Genomic DNA, 18,466 nt, shown 5'->3' on the forward strand with positions numbered 1-18,466 from the left:
TGTTGATGTGTAAAAGGAGGGGGAGGATAGGAGGAGGTGTGAAGCTGAAGGTAGGCTATGGGAGGGGATACTGCTGTAGTAGGGGCTGTCTGCAGATCCAACCTGCCCTCCTCTGTCATATATGGTGCCGATCATTGTCTGCTTTTCCTCTGCTAACCAATCCCCGTGTGAAACGCGGCCTCACAGCCTCGCCTCCTCCTCCTCATTGTCCCACCCACGTCCCTCTCAGTGCCAATTTTTGTGTGTGTGTTTTTTTTCTGTCGGTAAGTCAGTACGTCACATGTTGTTTTGCTTCTTTAGTTCAGTCACTCGGTGAGATGTGTTATTTACAGTTACACAGTGACGGGTGCAAGCAGGAGAGGAGCACAGTGTGTGCAGTCAGCAAGACCAGCTCCGGGGATAGCAGCAGCTGATGCACCCTCCTGTGCTGGGAGAACGGCAGCGGTGCTAGACACCAGGCAATTGTCACCTATTTATTTTCATTGGACTGATGCACCAGTCTGTTATGAAGAGAAAACACGCCGTCGCCGAGCAGCATGGACTTACACGCTTTCATTTTATTGAGCTGATTCACCCTATTTCTGCAGAAGAGAAATAAGCATTGCAAGGTGTGTCACATCTTTTTTCTGCGTAACTGCTCCTTGTGTATACAGAAAAATCAGCACTATAGATGTGAGTTATCATTTCTTCAAGATTTTATTGATTGGAAGAACTCTGTCATATAGGATACTTGGTATTACTGCAACATCAGGGACTTGCTGCTTTATTCATATATTTTTTTTTGCTGAGCTGATGTCCCCTTCTATATAGGAGGAGAAGCATTGCAAAACATCTGGGACTTGTCATTTTGTTAATATCATTGAGCGGATGGTACCCTCTGCATAGAAAAGGGAAGCAGCATTGCGAGACACCAACGGGTTGCCATCTATTTTTTTTTACTTCCCATTGCCCAGTTCTCTTTTTTGCAAAGGTCCGAAAAGATCAGGTGGGAGACTACGAATAAATTACCCCCACCCTTGCAACTCTCTATCCGAGGAGGGGTGGGGGGCAGCCGTTTGGAGGTGAGTGGAGGATGGCCAGCCCGCCCACTCTGGGGCAGCCGGTTCTCCCTGCCGGCTCCAATCTGAACCACAACAACAATAACAACAGCAGCAGTGTAAAAAAATGTGGCTACCTCCGGAAACAGAAGCACGGTCACAAACGCTATTTTGTGCTGCGGGAGCCTGGGGAAGGCTGCACTGCTGCCAGGCTGGAGTACTATGAGAATGAGAAGAAGTGGCGGAGCAAGTCTGCAGCCGCCAAGCGGGTGATTGCCCTGGACAGCTGCCTTAATATCAACAAACGGGCGGACGCCAAGAACAAATACCTCATTGCCCTCTACACCCGGGATGAGTATTTTGCTGTAGCGGCAGAGAGTGAGCAGGAGCAGGAGAGTTGGTATCGGGCTCTCACCGAGCTGCTCAGCACTGGCAGGGGGGAGAAAGATGGGGTTGGGTGTGCAGGTACAGGGGGGTGCTGCTGTCCGGGAACCCCTGGAGGCGGCAGCAACAGTGGCTGCATAAACCACCTGGCACAGGCTGAGGACCTCAACTATGGACTGGTTACACCGGCAAGTGCAGTGTACCGGGAGATTTGGCAAGTAAACCTGAAACCCAAGGGCTTGGGCCAGACCCGTGGTATGACTGGGGTGTATCGACTGTGCCTATCTGCCCGCACTATCAGCTTTGTGCGTCTGAACAGTGAGACCCCATCGGTGACCCTGCAGTTAATGAACATCCGGCGCTGCGGCCATTCAGACAACTACTTCTTCGTGGAGGTGGGACGCTCAGCCAGCACTGGGCCGGGGGAGATCTGGATGCAGGCTGACGACTCCGTAGTAGCCCAGAGCATCCACGAGACTATTCTGGAGGCTATGAGGGCCATGCGGGAACTGGCTGAATTCAGGCCCCGCAGCAAGAGCCAGTCCTCTAGCTCCAACCCCATCAGCGTGCCAGGCAGGCGGCACCACCACCTGAACCAGCTGCCGCCCAGCCAGACTGGCCTGGCACGGAGAACCCGCACTGACTTCCCGCCCCCTTGCTCTTCCGTGAGTCTTGCAGCAAACGCCTCTTTACGGCTCCGCACCGCCAGTGAGGGGGATAGCTCAGGCAGCAGGGTGGTGTCTGGAAGCCCCCTTAGCCCCAGCGCCCTGCGTGCTCCACTGAGCCGCTCCCACACACTGAGCTCGGGTGGGCGCAATGGGCGACTGGTGCCAGCCCCCGGCCCCCTGCAGCACAGTCGTTCTATGTCCATGCCTGTACCCCGCTCCCCACCCTCAGCTGCCAGCCCCATCAGTTTGTCCTCTGGCAGCAGTAGTGGACACGGCTCAGCCTCTGACCCGCTGCTCCCCCCACAGCCTTCTAGCTGCAGTGCCTCTGCATCCGGGTCACCAAGCGACCCAGGATTCATGTCCCTGGATGAATACGGCTCCAGCCCAGGGGAGCTGACACGAGTCTGTTTGAGCTGCCGCAGTGGCACACCTGATTCGGTGTCTGACACCCCACCCCAGCCGGGGGAGCTAAATGGGTACATGTCCATGGAGAGGCTCCTCCCGGGTGGCTGCGCACGTATACACCGCCGGTTGGAAGGGTCAGAGTCAGAAAAGGCCCACAGGAAGAGAACCTACTCCCTGACTAACCCAGGAAGGCAGAGGGTGGCACCTCATGTCTCCTCAACCTCCCTCGACGAGGCCACTCTGATTCGTGCCACATTCAAGGGGAGTCCAGGTCTCCTGCCCTCCTCCCCCAAGGTTCCATACCACCCATACCCAGAGGACTATGGAGATGTAGAGATTGGGCGCCAAGGGAATTATGGGTACATGCATATGACACCTGGAGCAGGTACAGTCCCCTCCTCGAACTATATGCCCATGAGCCCTGCAAGTGTGTCTGCCCCCCAACAGATTTTACAGCCCCGAACCTGTTGTACTGAGTCCCTAGGAGGCTCCCAGGAAGATTCCCCAGAAGGTTACATGCGGATGTGGAGTGGCCCCAAGCACCGGCCAGTCCATGTGCAACACCGCCTCTCGCTCTCAGAGCCCCAAACCCCCGTAACTCCTCCAGACTATTTCATTCTACAGCCTGGAAACAGTTGTTGTTGCCAGACTCACACCGTGTCCCCACGTCAGCCTAGTCGTGGGGAGGCTGAGCCCTATGTGCTGATGAACTGCCCAGCCTCCTCCTCTCCACATAGCCGGGCAACTCGACCCTCCCGCCTTGCCCTGCGAACCCTTCCAAGCATGAGCGAGCACCCCCCAGACCAAGCCAGCCCTCCGGGTGGGGAATATATCCACATCCACTTTGGAGAGCCAGGGTCTCAAAATTCCATGCCACGTCCTCCCCTGCCTGCTATTCCAGCCTCCACCCCAGAGTCTGCTGCTGGCAGTCCAGCCTCCTCATCATCTTTGGGGTCTGAGGCCCAACACTCCCCAATATCCGACTACATAAACCTGGACTTTGGGTCTTCCCCACTAAAGCCCAGCATCCCTTCTTTGCTGGGTCCACATTCAGACTACACAGAGATGAGCCCCAGAAAGACTCCAGCAGATCCTTCTCCTACCATTCTCCCCACTGCAGCTGCCCCTCTACCCATGGAGGGGTCTGGTGTGCAGTGTCTAACTCTACTAATGGACCAGATGTCTGGGGCGTTCAGCCTGCCCAATCCTCCAGATCCTAACCGGGGTGCGAAGCTCATCCGGGCAGACCCCCAAGGGGGCCGGCGTCGCCACAGTTCTGAGACCTTCTCATCCACCACAACAGTGACCCCAGTATCTCCTTCCTTTGCGCACAGCCCCAAGCGACACAGTTCAGCTTCAGTAGAGAATGTTTCAGTACGGCCTGGGGACGTCTTGGAGGCTGCTGAGTGTGGCAGCCCTATGTGCCGGGAGACCTCAGCTGGCTTCCAGAATGGACTTAACTACATTGCTATTGACCTTCCACCCGAGGAGCGGGGCCTTCTGCTGCTAACACAAGCCTCATCTAGGGGGCACCTGCCTGCCACTGGCCTCACCGGCCTCGACATTGGAGCCTATGCCAGCATTGACTTCCTGCTACACCGGATGAAGGGTGCCACCACAGTCAGAGGTGAGTGAGGACTCGGAGCTAATAATGAGGTAATATTATGATCCCCGAAGTGAAAGTTCAGGCTGTATTCGACTTAGAAATCCCCATAGACTTCAATGGGGATTCTTGTCCAAAAACAGCCTAAAAGGCCGTTTAGGCATATATACATTATAGAATAAGGCCCATTGTCTGTGCCTACTCCGGTCAGCGGGGCAAGCTGTGGAGATGTAACTCAATCACAATCTTACAGGCACAATAAGATAGTACACAACCCTGTTGCAGACAGACCCATTTAAGGTTATATACACCTCACACACATTGCCACATAAAGAAAGGGAACATGACCCTATTATATACAAGCATGGCAATATAGGGAACGCATCCATCTCACAAAGAGCAGACACACAGCCCTTGTAGGTAAAGGTGCACGATGATACTGTACACAACAGTTCTCCCTCTCCTCACACGTACCTTAAATGAAATGATGGTTGTGAGTGCTTGGAGTTGCTTGTATGTGAAGAAGGAGGAGGGAAAGTAAAATAAGGAGTGCACAGATTGTCAGCCTCCAAGGGCCACAGTCTGTGAGATTTGTGGGTTCTGCGCCATTTTTCACCCTGATAGCACCTCCCTAGTAAGTCTATTTCGAGCTGAGCAGGATTTTCCCTCTCCATACCCCCATCTTTCCCTCCCCTCTTCCCCACTGACTTCTGCGCCATAGAACACATTTTTTTTTAATGGAAAAAAAATACTATTTTTTTTATCAGTGAAACTCAATTGACAGGTAAGTGGTCTCTTATGCTAAAATTCAGAGTCCCAGAAACTTGGTGAGCTTTGACATGTCTGGGAGTGAGGGGGATGTGTCATCCTCCCCACACACAGACATGAGAGCGCAGATCCCTCTCAATTCTACACCTACTTCTTTTCTTCCTCTCTGACTAACATGAAAGGGGAAACACGTTTTATTTATTTTTTATAATTTTATTTTTGAAAACCTATCAAAGACACATACTGTTCACCTTTAACCTGAAGGGAAAACAGAGCCTTCACATGCACTCATAGAGGGAAACACAGGTCACTCGCCCCTTCTATTATTGTTGCTGTCCAGAGCACATGCAGAGCAGTCACATGGTTACACGGGCAGCATCTCTTTCAGTACTTACAGATTTCAGAACATTTACAACATTACATTGATGTTTTTGTCAGATAACTATCCAGCAATTTCGGTTTTAAACTATTACTCTCACTGAGAACTCATTGCACATTTTGTACCTGTTGAAATATCTGATAGATGCACTTGCTTTGCAGTACCGTAGTTTGATCGCCTGCATGAAAACAGATTACAGTATATGTGAAAGCTTCATACTGTAGTAGCCATAGCCACCACATAATCACAGCTGACTGGGAGAGCCCATGCAGTTGTAACCAGATGCAATATGTTAAATAAAGCCTTCTTTGTCCAGGGAACAGTGTTAAATAATGTGTACAGATCTCATTGCAGTTCCTATAAGTGATTTGGAAACATACACAATGTTCAGAATCTTTGAGGTAGCTCTGTTACACATTAAGTCATTTATGCATTTGGAACAGGCTTTATAACGCATAGACATGAACTCTGGAAACTAAGCATCTTTTGTATGACAAGTACCTGCAATGAAGGGGTTAAGTAAACAGAATTGTTGAGGTTTTTTTTTTATATTTTACACTATGATTGCACATAACATTTACTGGTATTTGAGGGGAAGGTGTGTTTATGAAAGAGTAGCTAATTCGCCCAATCAGCTACGATTTCAATCTTATTATGACAGTGTTAATTGTTACCATGTTTGAAATAAGTTTATGAATGCTCTCTTTTTGCCGAGAAGAAGTGGGTGTTTTCGACTTGCGTGTGCTAGTGATGCTTTATTGGCTATGATTTCCCTGCTCTACCAGCTAACAATCTGTTAAGGATTAGCAGTGAATGGAGAAAAGAGAATGCTACTATCATTGTTTTGATTTGAAAAACCACACAAGGTTTTGTGAATTGTGAACTCCTCTGATTCGAAAGGGACTTTTAATGCAATGCAAGTGGGACGTGTACTATGATGGTAAATAAGATATAGAGCCAGTCAAACCAACCTTTATCTCTCCTCCACATCTATTGTTAAATGTACGAGGAAAGGAAAGAAAAACAATTTTTATTGTATAGATTGTGTTCCAACTTAATTGCAAGACCTATTTTTAGCACCGTACACCATGAGTTTTGTAATCATTGTTTTAAATAGAAGTATTATTAAATGTCCTTTGAATTAATCAGTGGGAGGTTAAATGCTAGGGCTGCAGTACAGACTCCCTCTAGAAACTGGGTACAGTATATCTCAACCACTTTTATGGGGACAAAGTAGCACTGGCCTTCGTATACATATCTTTTCATCAGTTTAGTTCATTGGCCATTAAAACAATTACAATGATTGGAGCATTGATTGATTTCTATTTTCTCCAGCCTTGAGGTGGTTAAAAGAGAATTAAGGGAAGAAAGGAGCCTCCCAGGTCTGGTTCTTTCTAAAGCAGCCCTGGGGTATATTGCTAGCTTTTCTTTTCCATGCATGCACATCTTGCTTTTGTTTACTTGGGATTAGTAGAGAAGCTCAGAGCCATTTTACATCACAGTGTGACTTCTTCATGCAGGGCTAGATGTGGGGGAAATGTGTGTTTCTAAGTTGATTACTGAGCTTTCAGTGAAGTACTTTTTGTCAGGGGAAGATTCTATTCTATAAAGTCTGAACAATAGTGATTAATACTCATTAATACAAATTATGTAAAGTGTGCATAATTTTTTTTTTTTTAAACTGTAGCGGTAGTGACTGGGAAGAAAAGGGACTGTGCAGGTTAGCGTAGGGACTTTGCTTATGGCCTAGTATACAGTGAATAATTGTCATTTCAAAATGTGGGGTCAGCCAGGGCCAAGAAAGCAGATAGAATAGAAGTGTTTACCCTCCATCTGTACCTTAATTATATGCGGTTATGCTATCTGTAAGACCAGCTGTAACTTAAATAGACTGTGTGTGTGTGGTAAACTACATAGATTAGGAGATGTCCACAAGAGATGCTAGGGAGTACCTTCATCCAGTACACTCAGGTTTTTAAAGAATACACATTGTTTAATTATGTTTGCGTGCAGGCGTTCCCTGTACATGAGGCCATATGTCAGGCATTCCTTTAAACGGTGGTCACTTGATCCTATATCACCCAAACATTATCCAGCCCGATAAGATATTTAAACAGTTGAAAACATGAGCTGGCCAAGGCTTTCTTTTTAATCTGATAAAAGCTCCAGCCAATTTAGGATGCACACTTCAGGCTCACACTGAACTCTCATCACACCCAACTTGTGTTTATGTCTCTAGAACTGCCCCTTGTATAGACGTTGTGTAACAGTGTTTATGTAATCTATGTCAAATTATAAAGCATGTACAGTAGTATGGTATCAGTGCTATATGAGAATAAAGTCATAATAATAGAATTCCCATGTGACGGGTACACACCACAGTTTCCACCCTCACATGCTGCTAGTTACTTCCGTATAGAAGAAGGTGGCAAGACAAGGTGGAATGAGGGAGGGCATGGTTGAAGGTGGAATGAAGGAGGAAGAAAAACCTGTATTGGATTCATATACTGTACTAATGTAAACACAGTGAATGCAGCAAATGCAGGCTGGATGTGCTTACAGCCAGTTCACTGGTTACACAGCAGAGCCTCTTGTAAGCCTTAATAATAAAAGATTGGCACAAAGCCTGATGCACTTAAACTGCATTTAAAAGTTTGCCAAGAAACATGAACTTAATTGACTCGGCTCATTGCATTTTGCTACAGTCTGTTATATATTTGTGCTCAGATCTTGTCCTGTAACATTTTGTACTTTGCCGCATACTCCATTATTCTGTGCCCTCTCAAGGCATTTTGAGAGTGAAGATTGGTATCTCTTGTTGGGACATTTATACAGATGAGGACAACAACATGCACCTTTCATTTAAAACGGAATCACAGTTCTCTAGATGTAGCCACATCATGTGGGTGCTATACACTGCACATGAGCCTCAACACAGATATAGTGTTGTCATAATATACTACATAGTGTATTATAGTACACAGCTTTATTTTCAGGGTACAAGTCAAGTTGAGGAGCGCATTGGGATGCTTGTGAAAGCCACACTTCAGTATGTGCTAATATTATATGCCCATGTGTTATGGCGGACGTATGTGAATGTACAGTGGATCACTCATTTTAGCAGACTTTGAGGTAAAGTCACCAAAATTGTCAGTATGCCTTATTATTTGGGCTGTCTTGACATTAGCCTTGGCTTTATCATAAAAATCTGTGTCATGAAATAGATACTCAAATGTGTATAGCTAAAATGGTACAAGACATTAGGGACTTGTATAGATTGCACGCCATAATTCGGTTTTGTTTTAGGGCAGTAATTGTGTAATGAAATAGTTTTGTTTTAAGGCAGTAATTGTGTAATGAAATATAGACTGCAGGGTGTCAACTTCTTAACAATATAATTCTATGCTATTAATACTTGAATTATCATGAGTCATGTCTTTCGGCTTTGTATAGTTGTGGCAGTATTATGTGATATTTGACAAATATTTGTAGGTCATGCCAAAGGAGCACAATTTCTCTAAAATTATCTTTTAGGGCAAAAATGACTGGAAGCTGTAGAATCATAACAAGATATTGTTTTACATTGACCTATTTCATCTGAGGTGGAAATGTTTACATTCTGCTTTAAAATATCAATTACTTAAATCTGACGTTATATCTGCTGCAATTATCCATGTATGCATCTGCTTATTTAGTAGATTATGCTTGATTTAGCAGATGTTCCTTTATCAATAATTGATTATGTGTCTGCATCTTCATAGACTCATGTGGAAATCTGTTTGAAGCTGCATATGTGTCAGGCTCTATGAACAGTTATGTTTCTCTTTTGATGTAAACTGTCAGTAAATTCATTCAGCCAGGAAATCTGATACAAATGCTAATCTGTGTTGTATGAAAAATATAGCATGTGGCTTCCACATATTTTCTGCTTTACAGAAACAAGTTAAGTGCATCAGTTACTTAGCAGTACTGATAACTTACCCATTCTGGTTTGGCCTGGAAAGTCCTGTCACAGCAGGATGATTCTTGTGCGTTTTTGCAATCTTGCTTATATCAAGAATGCAGACATTGAGGTAGGAGCAATTCTTAAGCCAAAATGGAGAAGCCATGTTATGTCCTGATATGTAAAACCATAGAATTCAAAGAGGGTGTACTTTCTTTTTCACACAACTATATCTATATATATATATATATATATATATATATATATATATATATATATATATATATATATATATATATATATATATATATATAATGTCCATGTCAAGACGGATTTGAAGCAATAGGTGGCACTGTCTGCTCATTTGCATGTCATTTCCCAGAATCCCTTGCTGCAGTGGAAGCACTGTATGCTGGGTGATAATGGTGAAAGGCAGGGTTGCAGACCTGTCTAAGACATGCAAATGAGCACACAGTAATATTTCCATTTGCTATACAGGCATACCCCGGTTTAAGGACACTCACTTTAAGTACACTTGCGAGTAAGGACAAATCGCCCAATAGGCAAACGGCAGCTCACGCATGCGCCTGTCAGCACGTGCTGAACATCAATACCAGCTCCCTACCTGTACCGAAGCTGTGCGCAAGCGAGGAGACTAAAGAGCCTGTTACAAATGCGTTATTTACATCAGTTATGCACGTGTATGACGATTGCAGTACAGTACATGCATCGATAAGTGGAAAAAAGGTAGTGCTTCACTTTAAGTACATTTTCACTTTACATACATGCTCCGGTCCCATTGCGTACGTTAATGCGGGGTATGCCTGTATATCTTAATATATAAAATCGAAAGGTTGGTACTAGCTGCGGGGAATCTGATTGGTCCGTGGCCACCCCGACTCTCATTGGCCAAGAGGTACGCCCCACTGTGACACACCTCCCACACGACTCTCATTGGCCAAAAGTTACAGTGACATCACTGACACACACCTACTTCACTCTCACACACTTGCACTGACAGCATACCCCCACAGAACCCCTGTGGAGTCCTTGGTAAGTTTACAACACACACACACAGTCACTGTCATCCCACACATATAGTCACTGTCATCCCACAACTCACAGTCATGCTGTCACCCCTGTGTACACACACACACACTCCACACACACTCACTGTCATCCCACACACTCACACTGACCACACTGTCACCCCACAACTCACAGTCATGCTGTCACCCCTGTGTACACACACACACTCCACACACACACACTCACTGTCATCCCACACACTCACACTGACCACACTGTCATCCCACAACTCACAGTCATGCTGTCACCCCTGTGTACACACTGCTTACTCTCCTGTAGCTAACACTCATGCTTACTCCCCTGTGCACATGGCCGGACAAACGCACACACACGACGACACTACCACGCACGATGAACACTCCCTGTAGCCCTGCACTCTACCTTTATGCCTTACTAAAAACACATATATTACAATAAATATATATTAAAATAATGGCGTGCACAGTTTTAATTTCTATTACACAAATGGTCGCACGTACCTTCACCTACGCACTCTTTATTAACTTTCTAAAATGGCCGCCACACCAACTTACAACATGTACCTTACATTGACATTATACAATGTCCCGCTCCCTCCCCGGCGCTCAGTCACCTCCCTCCCCGGCGCTCACTCCCCTTCCTCCCCGGCGCTCACTCCCCTCCCTCCCCGGCGCTCACTTCCCTCCCTCCCCGGCGGCGGGACAGACAGTGGGCAGGCAGCCTGCAGCTGGCTCGCAGCGCCGAGTGCCTAAGATGGCGGCGCCCGGAAGGACCCCCTTCCTCCCTCGCGGCGCCGAGTGCCTAAGATGGCGGCGCCCGGAAGGAGAGGTGACATATCTGTGTGTTTGTATGTGTCACTGTGTGTGTGTGTGTGTGTGTGTGTGTGGGACACTGTGTGTGTGTCAGACACTGTAGGGTGGGGACTGGAGCTGCGCATGGGGGGGGGGGGGGAGGAGCGGAGAGAGAGGGGGGAGCGGAGAAACATACAAGGGGAGTGGAGAGGAGGGACCCAGAATATTTTAAGCAACCCCCCCCTCCTGTCCACTGCCCCCCCTCCTGTCCACTGCCCCCCCTCCTGTCCACTGCCCCCCCCTCCTGTCCACTGCCCCCCCCTCCTGTCCACTGCCCCCCCCTCCTGTCCACGCCCCCCCTCCTGTCCACTGCCCCCCTCCTGTCCACTGTCCCCCCCTCCTGTCCACTGTCCCCCCTTCCTCTCCACCCCCCTCCTATCCACTGTCCCCCCCCCTCCTCTCCACCCCCCTCCTGTCCACTGCCCCCCCTCCTGTCCACTGTCCCCCCCATCTGTCCACTGCCCCCCCTCCTGTCCACTGCCCCCCCCTCCTGTCCACTGCCCCCCCCCATCTGTCCACTGCCCCCCCCTCCTGTCCACTGCTCCCCCCTCCTGTCCACTGCCCACCTCCTGTCCACTGCCCCCCCTCCTGTCCACTGCCCCCCCTCCTGTCCACTGCCCCCCCTCCTGTCCACTGCCCCCCCCTCCTGTCCACTGTCCCCCCTCCTGTCCACTGTCCCCCCCTCCTATCCACTGTCCCCCCCTCCTCTCCACCCCCCTCCTATCCACTGTCCCCCCCTTCCTCTCCACCCCCCCTCCTGTCCACTGTCCCCCCCTCCTGTCCACTGCCCCCCCTCCTGTCCACTGCCCCCCCCTCCTGTCCACTGTCCCCCCCTCCTGTCCACTGCCCCCCCTCCTGTCCACTGTCCCCCCCATCTGTCCACTGCCCCCCCTCCTGTCCACTGCCCCCCCTCCTGTCCACTGCCCCCCCTCCTGTCCACTGCCCCCCCCTCCTGTCCACTGTCCCCCCTCCTGTCCACTGTCCCCCCCTCCTATCCACTGTCCCCCCCTCCTCTCCACCCCCCTCCTATCCACTGTCCCCCCCTTCCTCTCCACCCCCCCTCCTGTCCACTGTCCCCCCCTCCTGTCCACTGTCCCCCCCTCCTGTCCACTGCCCCCCCTCCTGTCCACTGTCCCCCCCATCTGTCCACTGCCCCCCCTCCTGTCCACTGTCCCCCCCTCCTCTCCACCCCCCTCCTATCCACTGTCCCCCCCTTCCTCTCCACCCCCCCTCCTGTCCACTGTCCCCCCCTCCTGTCCACTGCCCACCTCCTGTCCACTGCCCCCCCTCCTGTCCACTGCCCCCCCTCCTGTCCACTGCCCCCCCTCCTGTCCACTGCCCCCCCCTCCTGTCCACTGTCCCCCCTCCTGTCCACTGCCCCCCCTCCTGTCCACTGTCCCCCCCATCTGTCCACTGCCCCCCCTCCTGTCCACTGCCCCCCCCTCCTGTCCACTGCCCCCCCCCATCTGTCCACTGCCCCCCCCCTCCTGTCCACTGCTCCCCCCTCCTGTCCACTGCCCACCTCCTGTCCACTGCCCCCCCTCCTGTCCACTGCCCCCCCTCCTGTCCACTGCCCCCCCTCCTGTCCACTGCCCCCCCCTCCTGTCCACTGTCCCCCCTCCTGTCCACTGTCCCCCCCTCCTATCCACTGTCCCCCCCTCCTCTCCACCCCCCTCCTATCCACTGTCCCCCCCTTCCTCTCCACCCCCCCTCCTGTCCACTGTCCCCCCCTCCTGTCCACTGCCCCCCCTCCTGTCCACTGCCCCCCCCTCCTGTCCACTGTCCCCCCCTCCTGTCTACTGTCCCCCCCCTCCTGTCCACTGCCCCCCCCCTCCTGTCCACTGTCCCCCCCCCCCCCCCCTCCTAGCGGGAAATTTAACTCACGGGCAACGCCGGGTCTCTCAGCTAGTGTGTATATGTATATATATATATATATATATATATATATATATATATATATATATATATATATATATATATATATATATATATATATAATTGTTTTAATCTCAAATGACATCTAAGAATTTTAATGGAGAATGCCAAAAAAAAGTTTGCATTTTCATTGAATAGAAAAGGGATCATTATGTTATTACATTACATCAATGGTGGAACTACTCTATAATAATATAGTGCTCTTAATATGGATGTCATGGGACATGGATGTTAAGTGGGACTCTAGTGATAGAGCGATTTGTTAACATGGCCTTGCATGTATTCCTGTTCAATATTGTGTGAAGCCATTGATGGTGTGTTAACCATACTCAAACAAATGGATGTTGTGCAGTGTTAACATTAATGACTTCTGACTATATATTAAATAGGGGATATAAATTTAAAATCAATGGTTCTAATGGGTGATGCCAAAGGTGTTTTTTTTTTTATCTTGCAGTAATACTGTAGCTTTGGTGTGATACATTGGTACCTGTCCATGTATACAAACATTCCCTTAGCACAGTACAGTACTTGTAATGCAATGCATGGGCCTCCACATATTATCATCAGTGATATACAAACCCATGTAAGATCGGTTTGCACATTTTGTTTCACATTTTTCAGAGAGTACCCATTTACTTATATACCTCCAAAAACACTGGGTACCACACATGGAGATACTTGTGAACATTCCTGAGGTGCCTGGGAAATAAGCTATGTTGAATACTCAAAACCCATATTCCTGGATGGGAATGAATCTGGTCCATTAACTTGCAGAATGTTCTCCAAAAATCTGTCTGCTTTCAAGTACAAATGTAAACATTTCCCTGAACTCAGGTGAAAATGATGCACATTTCTAATAATCACCCTCCTCATTGTGGTTACCATCAAATCACAAATCATATCTCAGTGTTCTGGAATCTTTTCATTTGTGATTTACGTGCTTTTTAAATTGTAGTCATATTCATCCCACATAACATTGGTTTAAGGTTATGACTTAAATGATCATGTACAAGGATGGCATGGTTACTGTATTTTAAGACCTTCAACATGTGTACAGTTCTTCATATAATGTCACCTGAAAACAACATTTTTAATTACTTTCTTGTTTTTGTTTAGTTTCATTAGACGGTTCCTATACCATAGAACCATGGCAAAACAACCCTGTAATTTGTGACTGTGTTTGTAAATATTTTGTATGTTCTATCTTTACCCCACTTTTTCTCTCTCTTCCCTCCTGACGTGATATATCTGTCTCCCCCACACACACTCCCCCCTCTCTCCCTGTTTTTTTTCTACCAGGAAAACGCTGGGAGGTGTTCTCCACTAGCGAGATGGCGTGGGTTGCAGCAAAAACACCCAGCACACGATCCGTCTGAATGATACCACGCCATTCCGAGAGCGTTCGAGACGTATCGCTCCACGGGATGTGGAAGACGTGAGGGATGTCCTGAAGGAGATGGAGACAGAAGGCATCATGACCAAATCCCGTAGCCTCTCCGATTGTGATGGTACGCAAGAAAAATTGGTCAGTCTGCCTGTGCGTAGACTATTGGACCCTGAACAGACGTACCATATCCGATCAGTACACTCTTCCGCAAATAGAGGAGATCCTCAATGCGCTGACCGGAAGCCAGTGGTTCAGCGTGCTGGACCTGCGATCTGGGTACTACCAGGTATCCATGAGCTCCGAAGACCAGGAGAAGACGGCATTTTTCTGCCCCCTCGGCTTCTATCAGTTTACCCGAATATTCCAAGGCATTTGCGGTGCCCCGGCAACCTTCCAGTGGCTGATGGAGAAGACCATTGGGGATATGAAACCCTGTGAGTGCCTAGTCTACCTCTATGACATCATCGTGTTCGGAGGAACGCCTCCTAAAGGTGTTAGATACACTGGGCAAGGAAGGCCTGAAGTTGTCCCTGGACAAGTGGCAGTTCTGTCGCACGTCAGTCACCTATGTCGGCCACATAGTGTCCACCGGCGGAGTGGCTACCGACCCCGCCAAGGTCGAAGCCGTGGTGAACTTGCTGAGACCAGACAACGTGATGGAGCTGCAATCCTTTCTGGGATTCTGAGGATACTACCGCTGCTTCGTAAAGGGATATTCTTGTAAAGCCAGGGTCCTCAACAGCTTACTAAAGATCTACCCATAAGAACCTCGGCAGAAGGTCGCTTCTCCACGAGCACCCTTCGGTGACAAGTAGATGTCTGCCTGCGAAAAGGCATTCACGGGACTCAAGAAAAGCTTGACGGAAGCCCCGGTCCTGGATTACACCGATCCAGAGAAACCATACATCTTGCATGTGGGTGCCAGTTTCAACGGGCTGGGAGCTGTTCTACACCAGAAGTATCCAGCTGGCCTTCGCCCAGTGGCGTATGTGAGCCGAAGCCTAACCCCAAGTGAAAAGAACTATCCGGTTCATAAACTTGAGCTCCTAGCCCTCAAGTGGGCAGTAGTGGAGAAAGTCCATGATTATCTATACGGCGTTCCCTTTGAAGTACGCACGGACAACAACCCGTTGACGTATATCCTAACGTCCGCCAAACTGGACGCCACCGGCCACAGGTAGCTAGCGGCCCTCTCAAATTATCAATTTACCTTGAAACACAAGCCAGGGCCTATAAACATAGGAGACCTGGACTGAGTATGAGGCAGGACGACGACCCCTGGTTGGAAATCCCTGGAACTGGGATGTGGGTGATCTGCTCCACTGCTACCATCGTAGAAGAAAGAGTGGCGTTCTCCAAGCTGCGAGTAGCATTTCATTGGGATTCCGACCTAAGGCGCTGCCTACTGCCATCCCGACGGCATGTCTATCACCGAGGACACCATCCTAGAATGGAAGGAGATAGTACAGGCTCAGATACGTGATCCCGTGGCTAAGGCTATACGCAAGGCCCTACACCAGAATAATCCCTCCTTGGTGAAACGTGCCCCCACCGACACTGTCGCAATCCTCATGAGAGAATGGGACAAATTCCAAATAGAGTGTGGCCTCCTCTATTGGATCGTCCCCTGCCACAATCATCCTGACAGACGACAGCTGGTTCTGCCACGAAGTCTGCAGTGCCATGTACTACGATGCCTGCACGACAACCACGGACACCTGGGGGTGGATAAGACCTTTGGGTTAGTGAGGGACCGATTCTTCCGGCCCAAGATGCGAGAATCTGTAGAGCGGCATTGCCGGAAGTCTTTGAAATATATTAAGAGGAAGACTCTGACCACCCGTGCAGCCACCAATGGGCAATCTGAAAAGCTCTGGTCCCATGGACCCCCTCTGAATGCACTTCTTGTGCATCGAGCCCGACTCAAGAGGTATCAGTAATGTCCTGGTAGTGACAGACTACTACACTCGCTACTCTCAAGCGTTTCTGACAAAGGACCAGAAGGCTCTCACAGTCGCCAAAGTACTGTGGGAAAAGTATTTCATACACTACGGTCTGCCGAGTCGGATGCACTCCGACCAGGGAAGGGACTTCAAGAGCAATCTCATCATGGAGCTTCTCAATCTGCTCAATATCAAGAAGTCTAGGACCACACTGTATCATCAAGAAGGAGACGCTCTGCCGGAGAGATTCAACAGAACATTGCTAGACATTCTAGGCAACCTAACGGGCTCTCAAAAGAGTGAATGGAGCAAGCATGTTGAAGCACTGGTGCACGCATACAACTGCACCAGGCATGAATCTACGGGGTACACTCCGTACTTCATGATGTTCAGGCAAGAGGCACGACTGCCTGTAGACATTCGTCTCAGGGTATCTGCCGATGGGGTACCCAATATGACCCACTACCGATGCGTGAAGAGACTTCAGGATAGCCTGCAACGCACCTATCAGCTAGCGGAAAAGGCCTCGGCCCATCTAAATGCCTGCAACAAGTGAAGGTACAACTACAAGGTCCAATATCGGGAACTTCTTCATGGAGACGCTATTCTCCTACGCAATTTAGGGATCCCGGCAAACACAAGCTGGCCGACCGCTGGTGCGACGGGGCTTCGAGGTAGAATCCCAAATGCCAGGCCTCCCGGTCTACCGTATACGAGACGGGGATGGCCAGGTAAAGGTTTGGCACAGAAACCACTTGTTGCCCATCCCACACATGGGAGAAAATGACTGAAACAGAGACCACAGTAACTGCCCCATAGCCAGAAGATGCCGCCGAGACTCCCGTTTCAGCAACCGAATTCACACAAGATCCTTTGGAGGGCACTCCACCAACTTCAATGGAGACTGATGGGCACCTCCCGAAGGAGCACCAGGTAATGGGCCCGTGCCTCAGATACCCGCACCAGTGGCTTCAACAAGCCGTCCACTAGACCCACTAAGCCCGAACTTTGTACCACTCGGAGACTTTGTAGAGACTGGTTCACTCCTTTGCAGACTATGATCGACTTTCCCTAGTGGGAAATAATGAAGAAGAGCCTCGCAGAAGCCAGCGAGTGAGACACCCTCCCAATAGGGTGGCGTACGATGTGTTAGGGGCACCCCATTATGAGTCTCAGCAGCTGGCTAAAAGCAAACTAGCCTTGGTTATCCACATGTTTGTTGAGATGTATAATATTGTTCAGAGCCTGCATCAGTTAAGTTGTATATATTAACCTGTATTTTTATTATATAAATTGTGTCATGTTTATACGTTGTTCACATGCGGGGACGGTGGGGTTTCCACCAGATGGAGGATGTAGCCAGGTTCCCCCCTTTGGCCCTCTTACCATCGCTGTGGGAGGGGGACGTCAGCATTGTGGTGCAGGGACACTACTGGGTACCAGGCGAGTACAGGGAGTGTGGGCTGCGTGGTGGTGTGGTGAGCGGGTCGCCGGGACTCCGGGGCGGCACCTAGGACAGGACGCCGCCATCTTGTGAATATCCGTGCATGCGTGATAGAGCATGCATGCGCAGAGAGTCCCGGCAGTTGCGGTGGCCATTACAGTCCTGTACATGCGCAGTAGAGCTAGAGTTGCGTCGGCTATCTTAGGGGAAGGCTCCGTGCGGGACTACATGCCACAGGAGCCTCAGGGATATGTCGGGTCTTGTGGGCAGCACAGCCAATAGGTCTTCCAGAAGCACAGCTACCAGAAAAAGATACATTTGGCATGCTTGAGAGAGACCACGGCAGTTGGAGCCAGAGCACAGAAGGGGAAGGTAGGATCTGGGTGTCAGTGACTCCCAGACTAGGCCAGACTCACATCTAGATTGTGGCTGCTTCAGGGAAAGCCCCCCCACCTCGGGACATTTCCCCAGTAGCCTGATGGTAATAGGCATTAGCGAAGACACCGCATGGGGACTCGCGGTCTGTTGTCTTGGACCAGACCACCTATGTTAATAGACTCTCAAAGGTGAGACCCTCGAACCGGAGTTCACCCCACACAGAAGCGGACGCCTTCGTGGACGACGACGTCGCTGGATCAGCGGATCTCT

The 18,466-nt window shown here is 49.4% G+C and overlaps 1 protein-coding gene across 2 annotated transcripts in view; it reads left to right on the forward strand.

The window, feature by feature from the left end:
• The first annotated feature begins 233 nt into the window (after positions 1–233).
• Positions 234–18,466, forward strand: part of IRS2 (insulin receptor substrate 2) — a 37,793-nt gene continuing 19,560 nt past the window's right edge. Inside the window, exon 1 of one of the 2 annotated variants that reach the window (XM_075590712.1) lies at positions 234–4,150. In XM_075590712.1, the coding sequence (XP_075446827.1) occupies positions 1,073–4,129 (3,057 nt within the window). In that variant the 5' untranslated portion in view covers positions 234–1,072 and the 3' untranslated portion in view covers positions 4,130–4,150. The remainder of the gene's footprint in view (positions 4,151–18,466) is intronic. The other variant, XM_075590713.1, reaches the window with a different exon arrangement.

The sequence above is a fragment of the Ascaphus truei genome, chromosome 3, assembly GCF_040206685.1.
Source record: "Ascaphus truei isolate aAscTru1 chromosome 3, aAscTru1.hap1, whole genome shotgun sequence".
In the NCBI taxonomy this organism is placed as follows: domain Eukaryota; kingdom Metazoa; phylum Chordata; class Amphibia; order Anura; family Ascaphidae; genus Ascaphus; species Ascaphus truei.